This window comes from Phascolarctos cinereus, unplaced genomic scaffold (assembly GCF_003287225.1).
Source record: "Phascolarctos cinereus isolate Bilbo 61053 unplaced genomic scaffold, phaCin_HiC Scaffold_5;HRSCAF=322, whole genome shotgun sequence".
NCBI classification, from domain to species: Eukaryota; Metazoa; Chordata; class Mammalia; order Diprotodontia; family Phascolarctidae; genus Phascolarctos; species Phascolarctos cinereus.
Genome location: NW_027555958.1, coordinates 137,656,563 through 137,682,500, shown reverse-complemented (window position 1 = coordinate 137,682,500; position 25,938 = coordinate 137,656,563). Strand labels below are relative to the sequence as shown.

General features: G+C 35.9%; 1 protein-coding gene across 3 annotated transcripts in view; it reads right to left on the bottom strand.

The window, feature by feature from the left end:
• Positions 1–1,431: 1,431 nt before the first annotated feature.
• Positions 1,432–25,938, bottom strand: part of TBC1D32 (TBC1 domain family member 32) — a 237,185-nt gene continuing 212,678 nt past the window's right edge. For all 3 annotated transcript variants that reach the window (XM_020986958.2, XM_078155175.1, XM_078155176.1), the window contains one exon: positions 1,432–2,242. In XM_020986958.2, coding sequence (XP_020842617.1) covers positions 2,123–2,242 — 120 coding nt within the window. In that variant the 3' untranslated portion in view covers positions 1,432–2,122. The remainder of the gene's footprint in view (positions 2,243–25,938) is intronic.

Below are 25,938 nucleotides of genomic sequence, written 5' to 3'. Positions count from 1 at the left end.
AAAGAAAGAAAAAGAAAGAAAGAAAAAAGAAATACAATTGGCCCTGCCTTTAGGGGATTGTTGTTGTTCAATCACTTCAGTCAGGTCTGACTTTTGTGACCCCATTTGGTGTTTTCTTGGCAAAGTTTGCTGGAGTGGTTTGCCATTTCGTTCTCTAGTTCATTTTGCAGAAAAGGAAACTGAGGCAAACAGGGTTAAGTGACTTGCCCAGGATAACACAGCTAGTAAATCTCTGAAGTCATATTTGAACTTAGGTCCTCCTGACCTCAGGACCAGCTCTTTATCCACTGCTTTCTTAGGGGCTTATAAACTCTAAATAATGGAAAGGAAAAGAAAAAGACTATCCAAAGGTAGGTCATATTCTTTTTTTTCCTCCAAACTACACTGATGAAATTAAATAACTCACACAAAGTAAATTCACAATAGCCACCACATGGGCTAGAACACTTTTTAATTGCCTTCCACTAGCCAAATCACTAGGCAGTTATTCACACAGCATTATTTACTTCTACAATGAAAATTAAAGTTAGCCTCCTGGCTCTAGCTGAAGTCAGCTTTCTAAAAGTGCAACTTTTGTGTATTATATCCTACCTCAGTTTCCAATCAAAAGCAGCAATGAACATTCTAAAATTAATGTATTGTTTCTTCTTTTTCCATTTCATATTTCCAATTACTGTGGAGCTGCTTTTAAAAAGAAATAAAGTGCTGCAAGTTTCTTAGGACCAACAACAATAATTCAGGAGTAGAATGGGAAGAAAGGGAACCATAAACTTATATTACAGGTTCTGTGGAACAGGTTTTGAAAATTAAGTTTGAAAGCAGACAAAGCTGTGTGTTTTAGGTCATCTAGAGGACTCTCTAGCTAAATTCACATGAGCCATGGATAAAATGTACAGGATGTCAAGTTAACTTGCCCTATTTTCTTTGATAGACTTTATCACCACCTTGTGAAAAGAACATCCCTGATATGGTCATATTGCCATTTACAATATAAAACCTGGTTTTGGTAGTCTGATGTTCTAATAGTTTAAAATCACACAGAACTGAATATTATACAAGTCATCATGCCTCATGCCAGTTCTTTCTTGTACAGAAAAGAAAAAGGGTTTGTTGTAAACCATTTTTTGGTAAAATGGTTAGAAAGGATGAGGTTGGGTAGAAAAGCCTGCAGCAAAATTGTTCAAGTTAAACTCAAAAACAAGATGTTACTATTGGACAACTTTTATTTAAAATAGATGGTCCTACCGAAAAAAATGGTTATTTAATGTGCACTTTTATACTCTAAAGACTCTTCATAAATAAGAAACACAATGACAATTATATTACATGAAAATAAACTGGAACCAGCTTTGAGACATACTTGTTCAGGTAAATTTTCCTTAAGGACAGACTTCCATTCAAATAAAAGAAAAAATGATGTGTTCACTTAAATTAATTCAGAAATCAATGCTTTAATTTCTTGCTTCAAATGAAATCCAAATCAGATTAATCACTACAGAAAACATGTCAAAGAACAACAGTAGAATGTTCATCAGGATAGAACAACCAATTTAACTTTGAAGTAAGAAAGGTAGAGATTTTCATATGAAAATTTATTCATGGATCTAGGTATCACCTACCAACTTTTAGAAAATAATTAGGCAATGAAACAGTAGTGCACCCCTCCCCTCTGCTTCTTCACATGAGGACCATGAATACAGAAAACAATTGTCTTATCTCTATGGACACATACAGGCTTGCAAGATGATTATTTTCAATATTGCTTTTTATTACCAAACTCATTAGAATTATTTGAGTTAGATGACAAAGACCAGATTGGAATAAGGTGGTATAGTTTAGGATGCACTCAAAGAAAACACAAACAAAGACCGCAAGTAACCTAGGGCTGGCACTAAAGCAATCTACTGGCAATTGTAAACCAGCCTAGAAAAATGAATTCATTTCAGGTCACCAATTGAGATAATGCCTTCTTGAAAATACTATTCTATTCACAAACCCCTCATTATTGATTTTACAATATGTGCATTCACAAAGCGTGAATTTTTATGGATACCAATATGAAACAATCAGTAGCCTTTTAAGAACAACTAAAACATGGAATTGAAATGCTAGTTCTCTGGAGCTACGTGCTTTGCACTCGAATGTTCTTCATGTCTTGCAGTAGCATGGGCCTATAGTTCTGTTCCAAGTTTTCCATGTATTCAAAGTAGTCACTCACCCGAAATCCATGAAGTGCTTCCTCCTGCCCAAACAATACAAAGGGATATTCATTAACTTTGAAAAATATATTCAGTCCCATTAAGGAATTTTAAATGTCTTCATTTAACTCAACCTACTTCTCCCCCCCCCCCCCCGTTACAGGTTGAGTATTTTAGACTACCAGAAAATGTCTTATGTTTTGTGAAGTGAGAAATCAGAGTATTCTCCATCAGGCAGTATTTTAAAATAAACTAACTGGGTTTTCTGTACCAAAAACCTTCTATGAAATATCTCTTAAAAATTTACAAATTCCACAAGCAGTATTCAATAAACAACAATACAAATTCTTGAATTTATTCTAAAGATCAACTGCTAAAAGATAATATTATTTTTCTCCTCTGGATTACAAAGTACATTAGCCCTATAGCTATCCTTCCAAAAAAGTACAGCTCTTGGAACTACAGGAATAAATATCAACCTTGCTGAAGTGATTATGTACCAAAGCAAAATACTAGCACATTTTTGATAGACATATACAGGGTATTACTTTGCTAAAGTGCTTATAATTATTACACTCATACTTCTCTCACCTCCCAATATATAAGTAGTACCTATCTTCACGAAGCAGAAAGTTTTATAGGAGACTAAATTATATTTTCTTGGATCTGTGATTTCATTGACATGTATGTTCCTCAAGATTGGAAATCACTCATGCTTCGTATGCTATATAGTTATTGTCCTTGTCCCCCCATAAATCCTCTAAGGCAGGTTCACTAAAACAGGCTAGGGACCTTCTCCTTATCTTTCTTTTTTAATTAATTTTTTTTGTATTTTTTATTTATTTATTTTGATTTATCAGCAATCACTTCCATAAACTTTTGAGCTTTAAATTTTTCTCCCCTTCTCTCCTCACTGCCCTCCCCAAGATGGTGTGCAATCTGATATAGGCTATCTATACACATTCCTATTAAGCATATTTTCACATCAGTCATGTTGTAAGGAAGAATTATCTCCTTATCTATCTTGATATACTGTAGACTCCAAGGCTATCAGTGATCCTTGCTTTCACTACTTAATTACCCTACATCCTTTTCATACATCTGTCTAATGTAATCTTTAATGCCACTTCTGCACAATTCTGTGGGTAATAAACTTATTACTTATACTCGCCACATAATTTTATTTGTTCTGGGTCTAACCTAGGACAATCAAGTAAATCAACATCACAGGTTAAAATGCAATGAGGTATTCATAGACCAGAAAATGCAATTTTAAAAATTCACTAATCATAAGACATTAAAAGAATGTAATATATAGTTAGTCAACAAACATTTATTAAGTGTCTACTAAGTGCCAGGCACTGTGCAAGATGCAGGAGATACAAAGAAAAACAAAAGACAGCTTACAGATTTGAGGAGTTCACAAGCCAATGGGGAGACAATACACAAACAATTAGGTACCCCCCCCAAAAAAAGACTCTATGTAGGTATCTGTATGTATAAGTAGGAAACAATCAATAAAGGGAAGGTAGTACTATCAAGGGGGATCTGGGAAAGGTTTCATGTAGATGAGATTTTAGCTGGGACCTGAAGGAAGCCAAGAAAGCCAGGAATCAGTGATGAAGAGGGAGAGCATTCTAGGCATGGAAGACAGCCAGGGAAAATACTTGGAGTCAAGTGATAGAATATTATCTTTTTCTTTTTCTGGGGGGGTGAGGCAACTGAGGTTAAGTGACTTGCCCAGAGTCACACAGCTAGTGAGTCTGAGACCAGATTTGAACTCAGGTTCTCCTGACTCAGGGCTGGTACTCTATCCAATGTGCCACCTAGCTGCCCCAAGTGATAGAATATCTTGTTGAAGAAAAAGCAAGGATGTCAGTGTCAGTAGATCAAAGAGTACATGGCAGGGAATAAGGCCTAAGACCACTGGAAAGGTGGGATAGAGGCCAATTTGTTTTGCTTTTTTAGACTCACCTGTTTCTGTGTGTGTGTGTGTGTGTGTGTGTGCGCGCATAAATTTTTTTCCCATCTGCTCAGTTTTCTTCTGTGTATATCTGGTTTTTTTAATATACTTCTTATAAGCAACAGATTCTGGGGTTTTGTTTTGCTATTCAATATGTCATTTTTGTGCTTTATTGGACATTTAAAGTCATGAGGTTTGCATTTTGCTCCATTTTCCTCTGATACTTTGTCCCTCAAATTAAAAATTTCTTGTCTCTACTTCTGTAAGGACAATCATTTGTCTCCATTTATTTTAGCTTAATCTAATTTAAGACACCTTTATTCCCACTGGCTCTCTTCCCTGAATCCTGAAGCACTACCTTCCCATTTTTCATTCTTTCCCCTAGTTTTGTTTAATTCATTAATTCCATTTTCTTTCTTTCTTTAATCTACTTACCTAATTCTTCCACTTTTTTTCTCAATTAGTCAAGTAGAATCCCTCTTCTTCTTTTCCCTCCTTTGACTGGGTTGTATGTTAGCTTTAATTTCATTTTTCTCAAAAAAAGTCTTTTTCTCAAAAAAAAATCTCTTCCTCATTTTCTCTATTATTTCTCTTCCCTTTTAACTATTCTACCCTTTTTATTCTTTGATTCATGGTTCTTATATTTATTTATTTATTCCTTCTTCAGTCTAAAACTCCTTGTAGAATTAAAGCTTCTAAGGTATAGATTTTGAATTCTCTTTCCTAAAGTTTCTATGTCATTGCCTTGTACTCTTGTCCTGCCCCAGTTTTCTGTTGTGCCTCACTCTTAAAATTCCAATTCTTGTATATGATAGAAAGGACATAAGTATTTCTCCACCTTAGGAATTTTCTTCTATCCTTGTTCGTGCAGTTCATTACTTCCCTTCATGTCCTCTCCCTCATAATAAAAATAATTATGATTATTTGCCCATTTGCCATGAAATTTCCACTCTGGATTCAAACTTTCCTACTTTTCTGAGTATAACTGGTCCATAGAAGCTGATTCCCTTTCTCCTGTAGCAGGATGAATAGTTTCTTTACTCATTGTAAGGTCCCCATGTCCCACAAAGAATATATCTCTTCCCCCATGGGAATGTTCATCAGTGGCACCCTCTCTCAGTACTGAAATGATTTCCCCCTTTCTTTCCTTCTTCAATCCTTCCCTTTGCCTCCAAATCCTTTCTCATATAGGTTTTTTTTTCTTCCTGAGAAACTATGGGTTGACTTCCCCTTCATGATTAATCTTTGACTTGATTACACCACATATTCCCTTCTATCTTCTTCCTCTCCTCACCTCTCCTAAGGGCTCTCCAATCTTTAGTTTAGCCTCCCCCCCCCCCCCCCCCGCCCAAAGACGTACATACAAAATACAATGATTCACCTGTGGGTAGGGTGTTGTGAGGTTTTAGTCCATGTTTCAAGCCTGTTCCTTCACTATCACTTCTATTTGACTCCACTTTCACCTTTCACCCACTTCAGCCTCCCACGCCCTGCACCTGAGACCTCTTTTGCTGATTGGATGGCTCTTCATAGAACCTCCACTAAAGGAAGGTACCCAGGTCAGTCAAGTTGCATTCTTTTCCTGGCTCACTGTAGACTTCCTCTACCATTCATCCAGCTGAGCACTCTTCTTCCCCTTCCATCCCTCTTTCAGTTTCATTTTATATATTGTCTTCCTCCATTAGAAGGTAAACTCCTTGAGGTCAAGAGAGGTCTTCTCTGTGCTTAGCATAATGATTGACACATAGTAAGCTTTTACTAAATGCTCATAGACAGATCTTTGTCTCCTTGTTTATTTTTAAAAAGTAAAACTAACAACAGATTGCTAATCTGTTATAGTTGTTGTAAACTCCACAGGTATCTTTTCCTTTTAGTTTTTTCCTTTTTTTTTTCCTGGTGCAATTTATTTCACCTCTCTGTGCCTTCCTTGGTTACTCTATTTGTTTACCAGTTGTGGGGGAGGGGGTCCTGGGGTATTTGAAAAGCAACCAACGTCAGGCCTGGCTTACAGTGTAGGAATGCTTCAAATACCCTTTCTTATTTAACATCTATTTTTTTTTCCATTAATGGTTAAGCTTGGATTTACAAGGTATGTCTCCATGGGTTGCATCTTAAGTTCCTTTGCTCTTCAGAACAAATTCTATTTCCTCCAGTGGCTTCTGGTGGGTGCAGAATAATCCTAAGTTATTCAAATTTATTTTACTTTACATTCAAAGATTTTTCTTCTAGTCACTTGCAGAATTTGTTATTTGTCTTTGGAACTGTTAAATTTTAGAGTTTGTGGCAGTTAAGTTCGTGGCATGTTCCTCCTCGAATCCTCCCAGGTGATCTATGAATTCTTTTGACTGTCACTTTATTTTATTCTTTTGTGTTCAGAAGGTCTGCTAAGTTTTCATTTCTTATCATGTTCTTCTAGGAGATACCTAATCCTCAGGGTTCTATGTGTTCTTCCCCTCCCCAGATTAATGTTTTGTTTGAATAGAGATCATGTTTTCTTTTTAACATTATTGCTTTTTGCTTCTCTGCTTCTAGATTGTCCTTTACTTCTGGATACACGGAAGTATTCCTAATCAGTTCTGCAATACCAATCACTTGTTTTCTCTGTTTTCTTTGATGAGGTTTGCCAATGCAGATTTCATTATTTTGGCAATACAGCCTATAAATTCTGCTCCTACAATTATTAATATTCTATTAAAACATTTGGTAACATCCTATTATGGTTCCATCTTCTCCTGGAAATGCACAATGTTCTTTGTCTCTTTAGGTATTGATTCATTTTCTTTTGTCTTGCAATATTTATTTATATTGGTCACCTGTCTTAGAAGCCTGTCCTTTACTTTTCAATGCAATTTGTACCTCAGGTTCATATCTCTCTAATGTAACAAATATAAAAACTCATTACTGAATGCTAGGGAAGTCATTCAGTCTGTTAAAAATAGACTCTAATTTTTTTTTTTTCATTTCACTTTGCCCTAATTCTTCAATAAAATTGTCCTAGGCAGCTAGGTGGTGCAGTAAATACAGTACTGGTCCTGGAGTCAAGAAGACCTGAGTTCAAATCTAGTCTGCAAGCTGTATGACTTTGGGCAAGTCATTTCACTTCTGTCTGCCTCAGTTTCTTCAACTATAAAATGTGGATCATAACGCACCTACCTCACAGTGTTGTTGTAAGACTCAAGTGAGTTAATATTTATAAAGTGAACACTTTATAAATTCTTATTCCCTTCCTACATAGTCATTATTGTACTGGATTCAGACAGGACTGCCAATTATTTAAATCTCATCTTCTTCAATTTACTTGATTTCACTGAATTTTAATTAGAAACACCCTGCATCTATTTATTCTTGCCTTGCTCCCCAAGAATTCATTCTTTACCTTTCAAATACTTCTTTCAACCTGAGATAAGAATAATCTTTCAGCTGAAAAATTCAGTCCAAATGACTGTATGAGAATGACAGTGTTACACCGCTTGATTTGTCTATCCTTTGTATAGCCTCCATGTAGTAGGATCTTACTATCACCATCGCTAAACAATATAAATTTAGAGGTTTTACAAATTGTCATTCATAACAAAAAAAAATTAAGCTTTACTATCTGTGAAAAAATGATTTTAGTACATATTAAAGATTTTTAAAAGAATGAATTTCTAGTTGTTCTCATTGTCCATTTTATATATATAATTCAATGAAAGATGAAAGAATTTGGAATAGAACTTTATTATTTTTTCTTCTCTACGTAAAAACAATTGAAAATCTAGTAAAATATATTTCAATAATTAAAGTCATTTTAAATAAAAAAGAAAGACTTTTTAGGGATATACATAGGTCTTACTTTGTTCAAGTACATATTCCCAGAAACTACCATTTTTGGAAAATATGGGGTTTTTTTCATTTTAGACATTAATTTTTAAACAAAGGGGAAAATAGCTCACTATCTGAATATATCCTCATAAAATCAAAGTATAATGGCTTTTAAAAGACTGTTGTAAGAGAAAATATTAAATACACATTTTATGAAATTGCTTTTTAGATTATACATTATTTTATTGATTCACAAACGATTATATATACATATGTGCATACACACATATTCTCCAAATCTATTTTTCTGGTGTCACAGTGACATATTTTTCTTCATACTAGCCCAAAAGTTTTTTCTTGCATATACTAATGTATTGTTTTGTTATTAATTATGCTGTTTAAATTGTCAACTTATTCAAGTTCTAACAGCTTAGTTTCTTTGGATATTTTTTTTTCTTTTCATTTACATTCATAAGTGTCACATTCAACAACAGGAGACCCTTATTCTTGAAATAACTAAATATATCATCATCATCATCATCACCATCATCATATCTCTTCCTTTGAGGTTTGCAAAATGATTTTTACCTATGTTATCTTATTTAATCCTCTCAACAACTTCTGGAGGTAGGTAGGTGCTTTTACAGACAAGGAAACTGAGGATAAGAGAGGTTGTGACCTGCCCAGTCACTTAACATAGCAAGTATCAGAGACAGGATTTTATTCTAGGTGTTTCTTGACTCCAAGTTCAGCACCCTTCCAACTGAGCCAAATTATATCATTATCATCTCCTATATTTAAAGAGCACTCTTCTGTTTTTAAAACATTTTCACATGTATTACCTCATTTTATTTTCACAGAAGACACGTGATGTTCAATTTATCCCCATTTTACAAATGAGGAAAGTGAGGTTCAAAGGTTAAGGAACTCACTCAAGGTCCTAGGGAAAGTAAGCAGCAGAGCTGGAATTAGAACTTAAATTTTCTGACTTCTGAGTCAGGTCATTATGTGCTACATCACACTAAATATCTACTAAATAAAACAATAACAAGATATCAAAGTCTCAGTACCCTATCAATTATTTAGGTTTTCCATTCCATATATGAAGGTGATTTTTTAAGTCAATAATAGTATGTTATAAAGTTCATCAGGCTGGTCAAGAATATCAAAGTACTGAGATTGTGAAAGTTAAATAGGAATGCTTTTTTTGGGAACAAACAGGGAGCAAACAAAATAGGGTTGATATAGACATAAGAACAAAAATTTATTTTAAGATATTTTAAAAATCTAAACAATGCAATTTTCCTTTTGATCAAAGAGCCCCCATCCCTTTGGCAACCAGCCTATAGTCTCTCTGTCTCTCACATACATATATACTTCTATAACTAGATGTATTTATAGATTAATTTGCAGATAAAGATAGGTTGAGCTGTATCTACAGATATGATCTCTATAGCTACAGATAGATATACATATAAGTTTATATATAAATCATATACAAATACATTTATATATGTATGTTTATATGTATATATATATAATATATATATGTGTGTGTGTGTGTGTATATATATATATGTATATGGTATGCAAACTGTTGCATTGTTAGTGTTGTCAGAGAAGCTTTTCCTGATCACCCTAGGTATCATGTTTTCCCCTTCCAAAATTATTTTGTATTTATTTATCATTTTCTACACTGCACTTACCAGTAGATAATATGTTCTTTGAGATCAAGTCTTATTTCGCTTTTTGTCTTTATATCACTAGTGCCTAGATCAGGGATGGGGGAACCTGTGGCCTGTAGGCTACATGTGGCCTTCTAGATCTTTGGGTGCTGCCTTTTGATTGAGTCCAAGTTTTGCAGAACAAATCCTTTTATTAAGGAGATTTTTCTGTGAAGTTTAGATTCAGTCAAAGGTCCACACTTGAGGACCTAGAGGGGAATCTGTGGCCTCAAAGCCAGATGTGGTCTGACCTAGATTAACGATGCCTTACATGTTGCTTTAAAATGTTCCTTAAATTAAAATGATTTTTTCTAGTCTATAGTCCCTTTTATTAATATTTTTATAATATATCATCAAAAAAGTTATAATTTTTAACATATGCATACCTTGTATGAACTCAGCTTCTAAAACTTTCCTTTATGTAGATGTTATTTTCTCTCTTGGTCTTAAGTCTTTCCAGCATTCATTCAGGAACTCCTAGTCTATCCTGACCTTCAGAAAACCCTTACAACTCCTCTTGTTAGGTAATTTTATTACCTTCTGCTGGGAACCAGAATTGGTAGGAGTTACTTTTTGGCTGGTCAAGGCAAAAAAATGGAGTGGTTGCAGACTGAAGAATTCCATTGTAATTAGTCTTATTTTCCAAACTCTGGCTCTCCTATGATAAATGATGATGAAAGGCAGCCCACTGATGTTATATTATATCCTAAATCAATGGTTTTCATATGATCCAAGCTTTAGTACTTTCCAAGATTTTTTCACCATTCCCACTTTACCTAAGGCTTACTTTTAATTGATATTAATCAGTATAATGACAGGGACAGATAGTTTTCAAATAACTATACTGACTCTCATCTTAATAGGCATATAACAAAAACAAAAATAAAAAACAAGTGATTAGCTCTTTATTGATTTCAGTAAATGACTCCTCTAAAAAGTAGTAAGGAGGCAATAGCTAGAGATCCTAAAATCATAACAAGTTATGGAAAGACCTAAAGCCCTGTGATAGATCTGCCCAACAAACCTTAAAGAAAAAGACAAACTGAAATAAGAGGTCAAATGCTCTTCAGAGCCAGCCTATCAGAAGTAATCAAATGAATTTTTAATGTGGCTTACCAAACTGAATTGCTTTCTTCTTTCTATTAACTCTTATTTTCAAAAGTTCTATTTTAGGCACTCAATAAATACCTGTTGTGCACTTCTGGATTTTGTGGGAGAAGACTGTGGAGAAGGAGCAGGGAAGAGATAAGAAATTGTGTCAAATACGAATAACAAAATCATTTAGGTAATTTGGAGGGGTTTGGACTAGTGAAATAGATTGAATTTGGTTAGGAAAAATTTTGTGATACTTGGGAGAAATTAAGAAAAATTTGAAGAACAATCCACAGACTAGTTCAGATTATTTTTTCAGGTTGTAAGAAAAGCAGGATCTACCAAAAAAAAAAAGCAAAAAAAAAAAGCAGGATCAAGAACCATTAGGGAGGATATTAAATGACTGAAGTGAATTATGGAGGATTCAAGGAAGACTAGAGACTAGAACAAGAAGAGGCAGATTCAAAAATGATGAGCAAAGATGAGTATTTGGCAAGACAAGTCAGAATGAGAAAGAAAAGATAAGTGGAATAATCAGAGGATTAAACAAATGATAAAGAGGTTTGTGGGATATCAAATAGTAAAATAGCAGGAGATTGGTATAAAGGGTTGATGGAGGTAGGTGTAACTATGGTATTTCTCTTGAGACCAAAAAAAAAAAAAAAAGGGAAATTGAATAGGGTTATTTGTAAATAGTTTAGCCAGGTGCTTGAGGTAGAGGTGAAAATGCCCACAAGTAATTTCATTGAACACGGCTGAAAATCTCAGCCCTCACAGAGAAACGAGGAAATTGTGCAGTGATTGAAAAGAGTGTGCAATGTCTGTATTTCTTCACAGCTGAATGAATGTTATCTGTGCTTCAAGTGTAGGCTGATCTTCCTCCTTGAGGAGAAGGTAAAGGGGCTCAAAGAACATATTTCTATGCTACAGGTTGTTAGAATGAAAGATTCCTAAATGAAAATGAAGACTTTAATATGGAGAAAAAGGGGTCTGAGGGGAAGGAAAGATAACTTGACCCTTGCCAAACTGATGGAAAATGGAAGAATGTTATACAGAGGAGAAAGAAAAATGATAGCTGTTAAATTAGCAATTAAAATTGATTTCTGGTTCTGCTTGAGGAAATGGGAGCTATATGCTTTGATGAGGTAGAAGAACTTGTACAAAAAAGAATCACACAGTGGAGCCACAGAAGTTATCAGATGAGGCGTCATCTAGTAACAGGTAGAAGATCAAGAGAATAGTAGCATTAATTAGTAATTTCTTGCTTAGGAGTACTGAGGCAGCTATTTGTTGACCTAATAATAACAACAGAAAGATCTACTGACTTCCTGGGGCATATTTCCAAGTAATTATTACAGACAAGTCTCAAAACATCACAAAACAGATGATGCCACCACCAATTCCTGTGATTCCTGTGGCACAAATGATGCTTCTATATGGAACCTAAAAAGGACAGGCAGTTGGGTGGCAGAGCTGATAGTGCTGAATCTGGAATTAGGAAGACCAAAGTCTTCCAAGTCCAGCCTCAGACACTTATTAGTTATGGGACCTTGGGCAAATCATTCAACCTCTATTTGCCTATATTTCCTCAACTGGAAAATATAATAGCATCTACCTCACAAGGTTGTTGTGAAGGTCAAATGACACAATACTGTAAAACACTTAGCACAGTGTGTGGCACACAGTAGGTGCTACAGAAATGCTAGTGAGGATGATGATTATCACAGCTTATAATAAAGGGTTGATAAATTACTGACCAGAGATATAATATATCTAATAGAGGCTGGTAAGAATGTAATTGTGGGGGCAGGTAGGTGGGACAGTAGATAGAGCACCGGTCCTGGATTCAGGAGGACCTGAGTTCAAATCCAGCCTCAGACACACAACACTTACTAGCTGTGTGACCCTGGGCAAGTCACTTAACCCCACTGCCTAGTCATAAAAAAAAAAAAAAAAAAAGAATGTAATTGTTAGGTGTCTTTGAAATTTAAGGGGGAAGGGGACAGCTAGGTGGCACAGTGGATACAGCTCCAGCCTTGGAGTCACGAGGACCTGAGTTCCAAATTTGACCTCAGACACATAACACTTACTAGCTGTGTGATTCTAGGCAAGTCACTTAACCCCAATTGCCTCACTAAAAAGCAAACAAAAAAAAAAGGGAGAAGAAGACTGCTTATGTATATCCCCTAAGGGAGATAACAGAGAACAGCCACAGATAAGAATGAATAACAGCATCTCTGACACCCTGAAATTCACAAGAAACAAAATTCAAGAAAGAAGCCAGTGTAACAAATGGCCTCAAATTCCTAAAGTTAAGGTAACAAACAAGAGAAACTAGAGATCTTAATGCAATGGGAAAATTTGATCTCACTGGTATCACTGGGGTCAGAAAAGGCCCATGACTTGACTGTGAATTTCAACAGGGAAACTCCTTATTCAAAAGAAACAGGAGACTTCTGCTTCTGGGAGCCAAGATGGTGAAGTAAGTGGTGAGTCTCACTTACCCTCACCTATTAACCCCTGAAAGTCCAGAAAATATCACCCCAGGAAAAAACCCTGGAACAGCTGAACCAGAAGAAAGATGGGGTGCAGCAGTCCAGTAGCCCAGGTAGCTTGAGGAATTAACTGGAAAGGCCCCTCTTACTTTGGGGAAAGGGGGAGCAGTACACGAGAGGCATCCCAGCAAGCTAGTGGAAAGCACCACCTCAGCATACCAGGAGGAGATCTTGAAGCCCAGGTGGTAAAGCAGGCAAACACCAACACCTGGGCCCCTGCAGGGGAACTAGTGGAAACCAGCTCAGAAAACCACCAGGTGCCTCGGCATTCTATAGCAACTGGCTCTCCCAGTGCCTCAGCAAAACTAAGGAAAGCAGCACTCCAAAGGGCCCCAGGTGGATAAACACCCTACAAAATTCAACTGAAAGGAGCTGAAGAAAGCAAAAGGAAGGAAATGTTTGGGTGAGCAGGAAATCTCCAGGAGCCACACTATCCAATCCTACCCCTAGAGTTCCAGTATTGCTGATTCCAGCCAACACCAGGTAAGCTGTCAGAACCCTACGACCTCCAACTACCAACACTGGAGCCCCCAGTAAACAAAGCCATCGACCAGGCTCTAGGCTCCCAACATAAGAAGCCTGGGGTCAATGTCCTCTGCTCCCCAGCAGGAGAGCCCAATCTCTTTAAAGGCCAGTAAATAAGCAAACACTATGAGCAAAAAGAAACGTATGATAGATTCTTATTACAGGAAGAGTGAAGATCAAGGCAGAAATTCTGAAGAGGACAACATTGTCAACAAAGCCACATCTGGAACCTCAAAAGGGAATATGAGCTGGTCTGAAGCCCAAAAGCCTTCTTAGAAGAGCTCAAGAAGGATTTTAAAAGTCAAATGAGAGAGCTAGAAGAAAAAATGGGAAAAGAAATGAGAGGCATGCAAGAGAGTCAATAGCTTGGAAAAGGAAGGACAAAACTTAACTGTAGAAAACAAGTCCTTAAAAAATACAATTGGCCAACTGGAAAAAAAGTACAATGAAGAAAACAAGTCCCTAGAAAATAAAATTGGCCAAATGGGGAAGGAGGTAAAATCTAATAGAAGAAAACAATTTGTTAAAAATTAGAATTGAGCAAATGGAAGCTCTCTATGAGAGAGCAAGAATGAGTCAAACAAAAACAAAAGAATGAAAAAATAGATGAAAACATAAATTACCTCATTGGTAAAACAGCTGACCTGGAAAAAAGATCCAGGAGAGACAATTTTAAAATTATTGGTCTACCTGAAAATCACAGTGAATAAAAGAGTCTGGACTTTCAGGAAATCATAAAGGAAAACTGCCTTGAGGTCCCAGAACCAGAGGTAAAAGAGCCATAGAAAGAATTCACTAATCACCTCCTGAAAGAGATCCCAAATTGAAAACACCAAAGAATATAGTACCCAAATACCAAAATTATCAGGTCAAAGAGAAAATACTCCAAGCAGCCAGAAAGAAACAATTAAAATATCATGAAACCACAGTCAGGACTACACAGAATCTTGCAGCTTCTACATTAAAAAACTACAGGGCATGGAACATGATATTCTGTAAGGCAGAGGAGCTTGGATTACAACCAAGGATCATTGTAACTCTTGAGAACTGTATTGTTATTACACTATATTAAAGGAGTATACATAAAAGGGGTAGGTATAAATTGACTTTGATGTAATAATGAAAAAAGTCTAATCAAGTGGGTTAAATGGATCCAAGTAAGTGAATTAATCTGATCTAACTAAGAAAATGTACTGAGAGAAAAGGAAAGGAGGGGGCAGACAAGGGTAAATTACATCACAGGAAAAGGCACAAAAACCTATTACAGCAGAGGGAAAGAAGGGAGGGAGATGAGCATTGTTTGAACCTTACTCTCATCAGATTTGGCTCAAAAAGGGAATAACATAATCAGGCATAGAAATCTAACATGTCCTATAGGCAGTAGGAGGGAAAAGGGGAAAGAAAAGCATAAATGGGGGGGAGGGGGAAGAGGATGGAGAGAAAGACACAGATAGCAATCATAATTGTGAATGTGATATATGAATGTAATGGAATACTATTGTGCTATAAGAAATGATGGCAGACTTCAGATAAACCTGGAAAGACTTGTATGGTTTGATGCTGAATGAAGTGAGCAGAACCAGGAGAATGTTGTACACAGTAACAGCCACATTGAGTGATGACTGACTTTGACAACTTAACCCCTCCCAGCAGGATCTAAGACATCTCCAAAAGCCTCATGATGGAAAATACTATCCACATTCAAAGAAAGAACTATGGAGTTTGAATGCAGATTAAAGCATACTATTTGCTTTTTTTTTCCTTCTGTTGTGTTTTGTTTCCTCTTTCTGGTGGTTCCTCCTATTAATTCTAATTCTTACTTACAACATCACTAATGTGAAAATATGTTTAATAGGAATGTATATGTATAGGCTATATTAAATTGCATGCCATCTTGGAGAGGGAGGTAGGGAGGGATGGGGAGAAAAATTTAAAACTCAAAAGTTTATGGAAGTAAGTGTTGAGAAATCAAAATAAATTAATTTTAAAAAAAATTTAAAAAGAAACAGGACATGGAAAGTGTGTGTGTGTGTGTGTGTGTGTGTGTGTGTGTGTGTGTGTGTGTGTAGGACCGGGGTAATAAGGGAGACAGAGGATAGATTATATATTAAGAATGTATATTCATTTGAAGAATTATAGAAACCAAAGGGGAGAAGCATAAGAGAGAGTATTTAGGTGAAGATCAAAGTAAGAAATAGAAATGGATTGTTATTGGAGTATATTTTAGATCACTTGGACAAAAAGAGGAAATAGATGAGGAGTTTGAGAAACAGATCAAAACTCTGACACAGAGGTATGATATAACAGTTATGGGGGCCTTCAATATCCCAGAAATCTGCTGGAGCTTTCTCACTGCTCCAAAAAAGGAGCAGCTAATAACTTTTTATCTTACCTTAGTGATAATATATCATCATTCAAAAAGAAGAGGAACTAACATGGGGAAATTGTGTTCTGGATCTGATAATAGAGAGGAACTGGTTGCTGGGGTGGATATGAATCTAGGGGAAAATGACCAGTCCATCTTAGGGTTTCTGACAGAAGAGGGGAAATTTGATCATAATATAACATACATTCAGTACCTGGGAAAAGCAGATTTCAAACAGTTTAGAGGAAGGATAGGTGAAGTCCCATAGACTAAAGTAGTTTGGGGAAAATCAGCACAGGAAGGAAAAAAAAGAAGGAATGCTCAAAGATGAAATTCTGAAGGCCCAAAAGAAAACAATTTCAACATAGAGGAGAAAATGGGATTTGTCTGAAAAGACTAAAGTATATAAACAGGGTACTCACTAAACAACTTACGTTTTTAAATGTACAGAAAAATGGAGGCAAAGCCAGTTAACAGAGGATAATGATAAAGGCACGACACAGTCCTATCATGGTGTTAGGGTTGCTAATGTTCATAATAAGCTAAGGCTAGATAGAAAAGCAAAGGACAAGGGGCAGCTAGGTGGCGCAGTGGATAGAACACTGGTCCTAAAGTCAGGAGCACCTGAGTTCAGATCCAGAATCAGACCAAACACTTGACCCTTACTAGCTGTGTGACCCTGGGCAAGTCACTTAACCCCAACTGCCTTAAAAAAAAAAAAAGCAAAGACAAAATAATGGGATTGGGAGTTTAAGTAATATTGAGAGGAAAAACAAGGGAATCAAAGGAGGGACAGGATATTCCACTGTTGTAGATGTAAATATTATAACTGACAACAAGAAGGCAACATTATTCAAGTCTTAGTTTTCTTCTGTTTTCTCTGCAAAAAAAGTGACATTTATACTAAATCATAGGACAAAAATAACTAACAGTGAGATGAGCTAAGAACACATCCCTTCTCAGATTTCTTTTTAGTAAGTGCAAAAGAAAGAAAAATGGAATTCTGAATGAGATCAGGTTTGGATAATCCTACATTTTCATTATTTAAAAAAAATCAGAAGACCAGATAAAATAGGGACTTACAAAGGGCAGGGTTTGTAGAATACTGTAGCTTTTTTTAGGGGAGGGCATGTTTCCTTTTTGTGTTTATATACATAGTGCCTGGTCTGATGTTTGCACCAAAAAGGTAGGCAGTTAAATATTCCTTGAATGAAACTGAATTTGCAGAATGATTTCTTGAAGAATGATACCTGGGCATCACTGACTTTCACAAAAGCACATTTAAGAAGGGTTTTATAAGGAGCTCTGATTTTACACTCTAGATACAAATAGCTTAGAAACTTCCAGAGTGAATAGGCAGAGGGACTACATTTAAGTGGATATTTAAGGGTTCAAATATTTTTGTGAGAAAGGAAATCCTTTCTAGTCTGAGAGGAAGGAGAATACTACCTATGAAGTATTAAAAGAGAAGGTTGCACTTACACAGAGACTTCAGTGAATAATGAAGTCCATACCATTAAATAATATGCCTAGCCATAAGCCCAAGTATCAGTCAATACCAGCTGTTACTGTGTTCTGAAAAATTAAATAGAAAGTTTAGCTGACTAGGTGACACAAGGATGGAAATCCTGAAACAGGCTCAAAAAGAGCCTGTATTACACTTAAAAAAGCAATCAAAGTCACTCCAAAAAATCATTTACTTTATAAAACATATGCAACATGAACAAGTAGGTAGAGTATGAGGAGAGTTTGGCCTGGAGGAAAATACAGGTTAGCACAGAAAAAATACTTGTAAACAAGTTCCCACTATACTGGTTATTTCTGAGCAAGATCAGTCTATCTACAGAATTTATTTTAAAGCAGTGACTACTTTTTAAAAAGTTAATATTCAATCTGTTTCCCTCAGTCTGATCTCCATTTCTTTACTCTGTCAACATATACTGGTAACAGCAGCTGGAGCTCAAGAAATTTCTTGACATTTTGCTGATTGGTTGGATATTAATCTGATTTGTTTTGTAATTATAAACTGATTTTGCCATAACATGTAGGCTTTGATTGGAACATTTTAATTAAGCTCTTTAAGATTTCAAAGTATGATTTTTTAAAGTTTTTAAATTTATTTTAAACTTAAATAAAAAAAGGAAAAAAAAAAACATTGCCATGTACACTGTAGAACCCAAGAGAGGATTCAATATAAAGCAGTAAATTTCCATTTCAAGAAAACCTATATAATGAATACTACACATTATTTTTAAAGCTGTCCATCTTTTCTTTGCTTCCTTGTATGTTTTCTTTTGTCCTCTGCTGTGCACTTTTTACTTTATTTTAACCCTTCCCCACCCACCTCCCAAGAAGGCGACAATTAAGCCTGGACATATTTACATACACAGACACAGATATCCATAAATATACACATACATACACACACTCAAACACATATTTGTAAGACCATATAATGCTTATTTTTACTTGTCATCTCTTCCTTCATAAGTCCAAATCTTTCCATAGTTTTCTAAATCTACCAGCTTATCATTCCCTACACCACAACAGTATTCTGACCCAATCACATTCTATCTGGGAGACTGTCTATGAGAGTTTTTTTCCCCAATTTTCTGCATTCCCTCTATCTTGGATACAGAGGTTTTATTTATACAGGAAAAGTTTAATTTAAAATAATCAAGATCATCCATTTTATACTTCAACACTGCTCTCACCTTATAATATAGTTTAAGGTCTGATACTACTGAATTTAGTTCTTTCACATCTTTTCACCCTGGTTTCCTTGAAGTTCCTGATCCTTTGCTCTTCCAAATCATCCCTGTTATTATTTTTTGACTCAGTAAGATAATTTTTTAGTAATTTAATTAGGATGGCATTACATAAATAGATTAGTTAGGTAAAACTGTCATTTTAAAAACTATATTATCTTTATCTACCCATGCACAATGAATATTACTTCAATTATTTAGATCTAACTTTGTATAAAAGGTGTTTTGTGTTTATATCTGTATAGTTCCTGTGTCTCTCACATTTTTTATACTGTCTAGTTATTTTATATGGTCTAAAACTATTAATTAATATGACTGACACACAGTATAGTTTCCCTCTTTTTCTCTTTTGATTAAATCTGATTTTAGCTTTAACTTTGTCTGAGACCATGATTACTATCCCTGCTTTTTTACATAATAAATTCTATTCCTGACCTTTATTTTTATGTTTGTATCTTTCATTTTAATAGCATTTCCTGAGAGCAATAAGTTGTTGAATTCAAATTTTCAATTTACTATCAATTTCCATTTTATAGGTAAATTCATCCCATTCACATTCTAAACTATAATTACTTGTGTATCTTCCTCACCACTCTTCTCACTCTATTCTTATCCCTCCTCATTCCTCTACTTTACTTCTACCCACTACCTTGTCCTATTCCTTAATCTACCCCCCTTCAAGAATCTCTCCATTATCCTCTCTCTCCACCGTATCCCTTATTTTTTTCTGAATTCAAATTTTTATACACTTCTAAATATATGTTGTTCCCTCTTTATCCCATTCCCATTAATCTACCCCCTATACCCCCTTTCTATACCCCCTAATCCTTTTTCCTATCCCTTCCTTATCCTCTTCCCCTTCCTTATCCCCTTATCTTCCCCTCATTTCTTTCTGAATTTAGAAGACTTTTATGCCCTCATAGGTATATATATGAATTATTTCCTCCCGATGAGAGTTCCAGAACTGCCTGCCCTCCTTTTCTGTATCAGTTCTTCCTCTCAAACCTCATTTATATGAGATAATTACTCTTTTTACCTTTTCATACATCATTTTGCTTTTTAGAATCACCTCATACTCAGCTCTACCCCACTTCTTTTTGAACTACTCAATCCCTAATGACAATCTTAGACATACAGTTTACATTTCCATGTATAAAAATTAAACTATTTGTCCTTATTGAGTCCCTTGGAATTACTCTGATGTTTACTTTATATTTCTCTTAGATCCTGTATGTCAACTTTTCTATTAAGTTCTGGTCTTTTTGCAATAAAATCCTGTGTCTGTCAATTCACTGAATGTCTATTTTTTTGTTGCTGTTGTTCAGGATTGTACTCAACTTTGCTGGGTGTGATATTTTCGGCCTCAACCCCAATTCTTTTGCTTTTCTACATACAGTGTTCCATGACCTGCAGTCTTTTAGCATAGCCACTGCTAGGTTTTATGTAATTCTAATTGTGACTCTGCCATATTTGAATTTTTTTTTTTGCTGTTGCTTATAATATTTTCTCCTTGAGCTGGGGCTTTTGGAATTTGACTATGATACTCCTGTAGGTTTTCCTCATAGGATCTCTTTCAGGTAGTGATCAACGGACTTCTTCTATTTCTACTTTCCCCTCTTGTTCTAACGCTTTAGTACAATCTTCCTTAATTATTTTTGTATTATTGTATCAAATTCTTTTTTTGAGTGTAGCTTTCAGGTAATCTGATCACTCTTATGCTTTCTCTACTTGATCTGTTCTCCAGATCAGTTATTTTTCTTATGTTTTACATCCTCTTCTATTTTTTAATTCTTCACATTTTGTTTTATTATTTCGTGGTCTCTTACAACTTTGCTGGCTTCCCCTTGACCAATTCTACTTTTCAAGGAGTTGTCTTCTTCCTTAAGATTCTGGATCTCCTTTTCCAGTCAGTTGACTTTCTTTTCATAATTTCATTTTCTTGGATTATTTTTACTTTAAAAAAAATTTCATCAATCTCTCTTATTTGAATTTTGAAGTCTTTTTTGAGTTCTTCTATGAATTCTTTTTGGGCAGATGACCATTTGGCATTACTCTTTGGAATGGGAGAGGCTTTTTTTGCTTCAATGTCTTCCTTTGAAGATGAACCCCAGTCTTCTCTATTCCTACAGTAACTGTCTATGGTTGGGATATTTCTCCTTTGCCTGATCATTTAAAAATTAGCAGGTTGTTATTATTTCTAATGCTGGGGAAGAGAGGATGGCACCTCTGGCCTCAGGTCTTTCTTGATGTTATTTTGAGCTTTCTCCTGGGCCCAATATCTGCACTCCTTTCCCATTCGAAGACACAGATAGGGACCCCCGGCACATTCTGCTGCAAATGTTGTTGCTCCCTGAGAACCATCCAGTGGCTATTCAGTTCAGTGGACATTCAGTTCTCCCCTCTGGTCTGGAACTGAAATCAAGAATTCAGCTCTTCTGTAAGCCCCACAGCAAGCAGTGTCCCTGCCCCCATGCTTCTGTACTCACCAGGCAGGTGCTAGTTCCTTCTCTCCCAGGATCACATCTCAGCAGCATAGCTGGGCCTGGTGTCCCTTGTCAGCAGAGGCTCCCTCAATCTTCCCATGCTCAGATGCCTGACTTCCCACACTGTCCTAGAGGCGAAAATTCCTGTGGCTGAGGTCAAGGCTACCTCCCAACCCAGCTTTCCCAAGGCTCACTACTTGCTATTTCAGTGAAGCTATCCTGTAGGTATTTATACTTCACTCAGGTGGAACCTCCATCCTGGGATCTTTTTCAGATCTTCTCTGGTTGTCCCAAGAGGACCACTGTTCTGCCCCAACACTTGTTTATTTTTGCTGCTCTACATTCATCCTGAGGTGCAATTTGTCTTGTTTGTGGAAGAAATCTGGAGAAATTGGAAGTTTCTGACCTACTCCACTGTCTTCCCAGAATCCTCCTTTTTTTTGGTGGAAGGATAATTTTTTTCTTAGCCTAGCAAAGACCACTATTTTTCTTTCTCTTTTAAATAGCAGATAGAGGAGCACTCCAACCATTAGCATTTTTATGTTTGTTTTTTGTTTGTTTTATCAGTTCCAGGTCATGAGGGCCTTTTTCTCATATCTTTTAGTCTGTTACCTATCTAATGATCTCATCTGCTGCAACATAAGTTAAAAGTGGTTTTGTGACAGCATTGATATTTCATGGCATTAGAATTTAAGTCGATGCCACTTAATTTACAATATTTGGAGAGAAGTTGATGGTAAATGAGTCAAGACAGAAATCTAATGTACTTATATAGAGCTGACATTACTGACCTGCTATAGCACTAAAAAGTGATAAGGTGAATGAAGCATGTTATATGGCAGAGTACCCATGAAACCTCTAAAACCCATCTTCTACTTTTGAATAGAATAAAAAGGGAAAAGAATGCACAATATAAACAACTTCACTTTAGATTCAATCTGCTGGGGTTTTTTGCACATCTTCAGCATCTTGAAGTATATTATTGCAGTAGCTCCCAATCCACAGATATAAAAATAATAACTTACATTATAAGGGTTACAAAGTACTTTCCTTTGCAATGTAGATGTTAGTTGATGATAATGACAACAACTTTCATTTGTATGGGACTTCAGAGCTCATAAAATACATTATAAGGAAAACTTCCAAGGCAATAAGAATTATGTGATGATAATAATCAAATGTAAATACATAAGTTAAATAAAAGGATGACCACAGAAGTTTATTTTGCAATATGTCAGTGACCCGTAATTTTATCTATATAGGCTTTTCCCTCCACTAATGTAAATTTTGAAATCTAATTAGAAATGAGAGAGTAGAAATTCTTAATGTGTAAAAATAACTGCATCTAGGGTAACGTCCAATTTGAGATGTCCAAAAGAAAATCAGTGATGTATAACTGAAGTACAGGAGAGAGACTAAGATGAGGTATACAGAACTGAGAATCATCTGGATAGAAACGATCATTGAATTCATGGAACTGATGATATCACCAACTGATAATAGTACGAAGGAAGAAGAGGACTCATGACAGACACACAGGACATACAGTTACATGTATACAATAAGCATATAAATGCACATACAAAAGAGCGTGGGATTAAATGTCAGGATGACTGGTGAAAATAGTAAGTGTAATGATCATTCAGAGAAAGGAGGAGCACAGTATAAACTGGAATAGTCAGGGTAGGAAGTAGAATTTGCATAGTCTTAGAAGATGGGGGTGGGGAGCATTCCTGGCTGGAGAAACTAAAATAATGACCTACAGGTAACTTATGCATACAGAGAGTACAGACAGCATGTGGAGATAACCAAATTAGAGACATAGAGTTGGAAATGACTTTAGGGGTCATAGAGCCTAACTTTCCACCACTTGGTGGAATCTCTGCACTATCTCTGCCAGGGAGTAAATCATCAAATAATTACAAAATTCCAAGGCTGATGAGCTTAGTAGCTAATAAGCAAACCCATTCTATTTTTAATGTCTCTAATTGTTAGAAAGTTCTGTCAAAATATGTCTCTGTAACTTCCATCAATTAGTTCTAATTGTTCTTTTGGGTCTATGCAGAATAAGTTTAACTCCTTTTCTAAAATTCAGTCCTTTAAATATCTTAAGAACTGTAATGTTTCCTTTCTTAAATCCTTTCTTATTTAGGCTAAATATACTAAATTACTTCAACTATTCCTCAGGCAGCAGGGTTTCAATTCCCCTTAGCAGCTTGATAGTTAGCTTCTGGATAGAATTTAAGTGGTGAATGTTCTTAATAAATTTTGTTGTTAGTTGAGTTTTCAGTCATGTCCAACTCTTTGTGACCCCATTTGGGGTTTTCTTAAAGATACTTGAGTGGTTTCCCATTTCATTCTCCAGCTCATTTTTACAGATGAGGAAACTGAGGCAAACCGGATTGAGTGCCTTGTGCAGGGTCACATAGTTAGCATCTGAGGCCAGATTTGAACTCAGGAAGATGAGTCTTCTTGACTCTAGACCCAGCATTCCATTACTGCATCACCTAGTTGCCCTTATTCTCAATAAACAGCATTCTTAAGCAAATAAAACGTGACATGCCAAAAGTATTCTAACCAGTAAAGAGCAGAGTAAAATATCTCCCTTATTCCTGATACACTTCTTTAATGCACTCAGTGATAACATACACAATTTCTTGGCAGACATATATGTTTTTGATTCATAATGAGCTTGTAGCCCTTGAGAAGATTTGAGAAGATTCAAACATTCTTGGGGAGAAGCAACTTCTAGAAAGCATACATGCAGGAGGAGAGATGAATAGCATATGGAAAAGCTCAAACTGTCTGATTAAAGGTGGAACAAACACTGGCCTTGTACTTTAATGGAGACTGAACCAGAACCACACTGATTCATAGGAATGTATCTCTCCTGAGGAAGAAAGAGAGGGGAATGCAAGAAGGAAGGAAGGAAGGCAGGCATTCAAGAACCAATCTCTTCTGTGTGCTTCACTATGTAAATAATACCTGTTATGTTTAATGCCCTGTGAGCTAAAGTTCATGTGTGGGAAACAGATGTTTATCCCTAAGGTAGCACTAGATAGTAACATCCAGGTGCTACCTCTGTTGAAGAAAAAGAACCAAATAGCAACGTTCTCAGGTTTTATCAGTGTTAGGGCAAACAAATCAGAAAACTAAGAGATCCCCAAGTGTCCAAATTCTACATTCAAGGAGCCTCTGACATAAAGATTAGAAATGCTCTACAATTCATAAAATTCATTAATCACAACATCTTTAAAAAAAATGATACCACAGAAAACTGAAACTTCATTAATTTGTGTGAGAATCTGAAAAATTAGATGTATGTAACTGGGTGTTCAGATTTTCTGGTGGGAGGGGAGGAGAAAGATCCTTGAAATTTAATCTAGGATTTTTAATCTAAAAGAGATAGTGTTTTATACTTGCCTTGAGAAACAGAGACTATGACATGAGATTGAGTTTTGTAATTCAAAGGTAGGACAATAAGCCAGAGTGGCTAGGGGTCTTTTTGCCCTCCATTTAGCTGAAAGGAGGAGGAAGTGGAGTTGGGATAAAAAAGGAGACAAAGGGCTCAGGCAACATTGAAGAGAAAGAGAGTTAAAACCTGAAAGGGGGAAGGATATGTGGAAGAGATGGCACCTGGATTGAACAATGAGGGAAGACAAGAATTCTGAAAAAGAGAAATAAGGAGGCAGTGCATGCTAAGCATGGCAGATGATATGTGAAAATGCATAAGGTTAGGTAACAATCAGTTGTCTGGTTAGGCTAAAATGTAAATAAATGATAAAAATAATACTAGTATTTGCCCACAAATTTATAGTTAATAGGTTTTAAAAAGTTTTTATTTATTTTGTAAAATATTTCCAAATACAAAATTTTTTAACATTTGTTTTTTTAAATTTTTGAGTTCTGAATTCCTTCCCTCTCTCCTGCCCTTTCCCACCCCTTGAGAAGGCAAACAATAAATCAATTATACATGTAAAATTGTGAAAAACATAATTCCATATTAGCCACATTGCAAAAGAAGATCCAAACAAACAAAAAACCCAAGAAAAATAATGAAATTTTAAAAGTATGCTGCAGGAAAATAGAAGGGGAAGGGGATAAGAGAAGTGGGGAGGAAGATAAAACAAAAACAAAAACAGCATGCCTCAGTCTGCATGCATTCAGAGTTGATCAGTCACTTCTCTGCAGAAGGATAGCTTTTGTTATTAAGGATCCTTCAGGAATTTTTTGGAACACTGTCTTGATCAGAGTAGCTAAGTCTTTCACAATTGATCTCCCTTACAATACTGCTATTACTGTGTACAACGTTCTCCTGGTTCTGCTCACTTCATTTTGCTTCAGTTCACATAACTGTTTACAGGTTTTTATGACACCATCTGGTTCACTGTTTCTTACAGCACAATAATATTGCATCACAATCACATATCACAACTTGTACAGCGAATCACTAATTGATGGGCA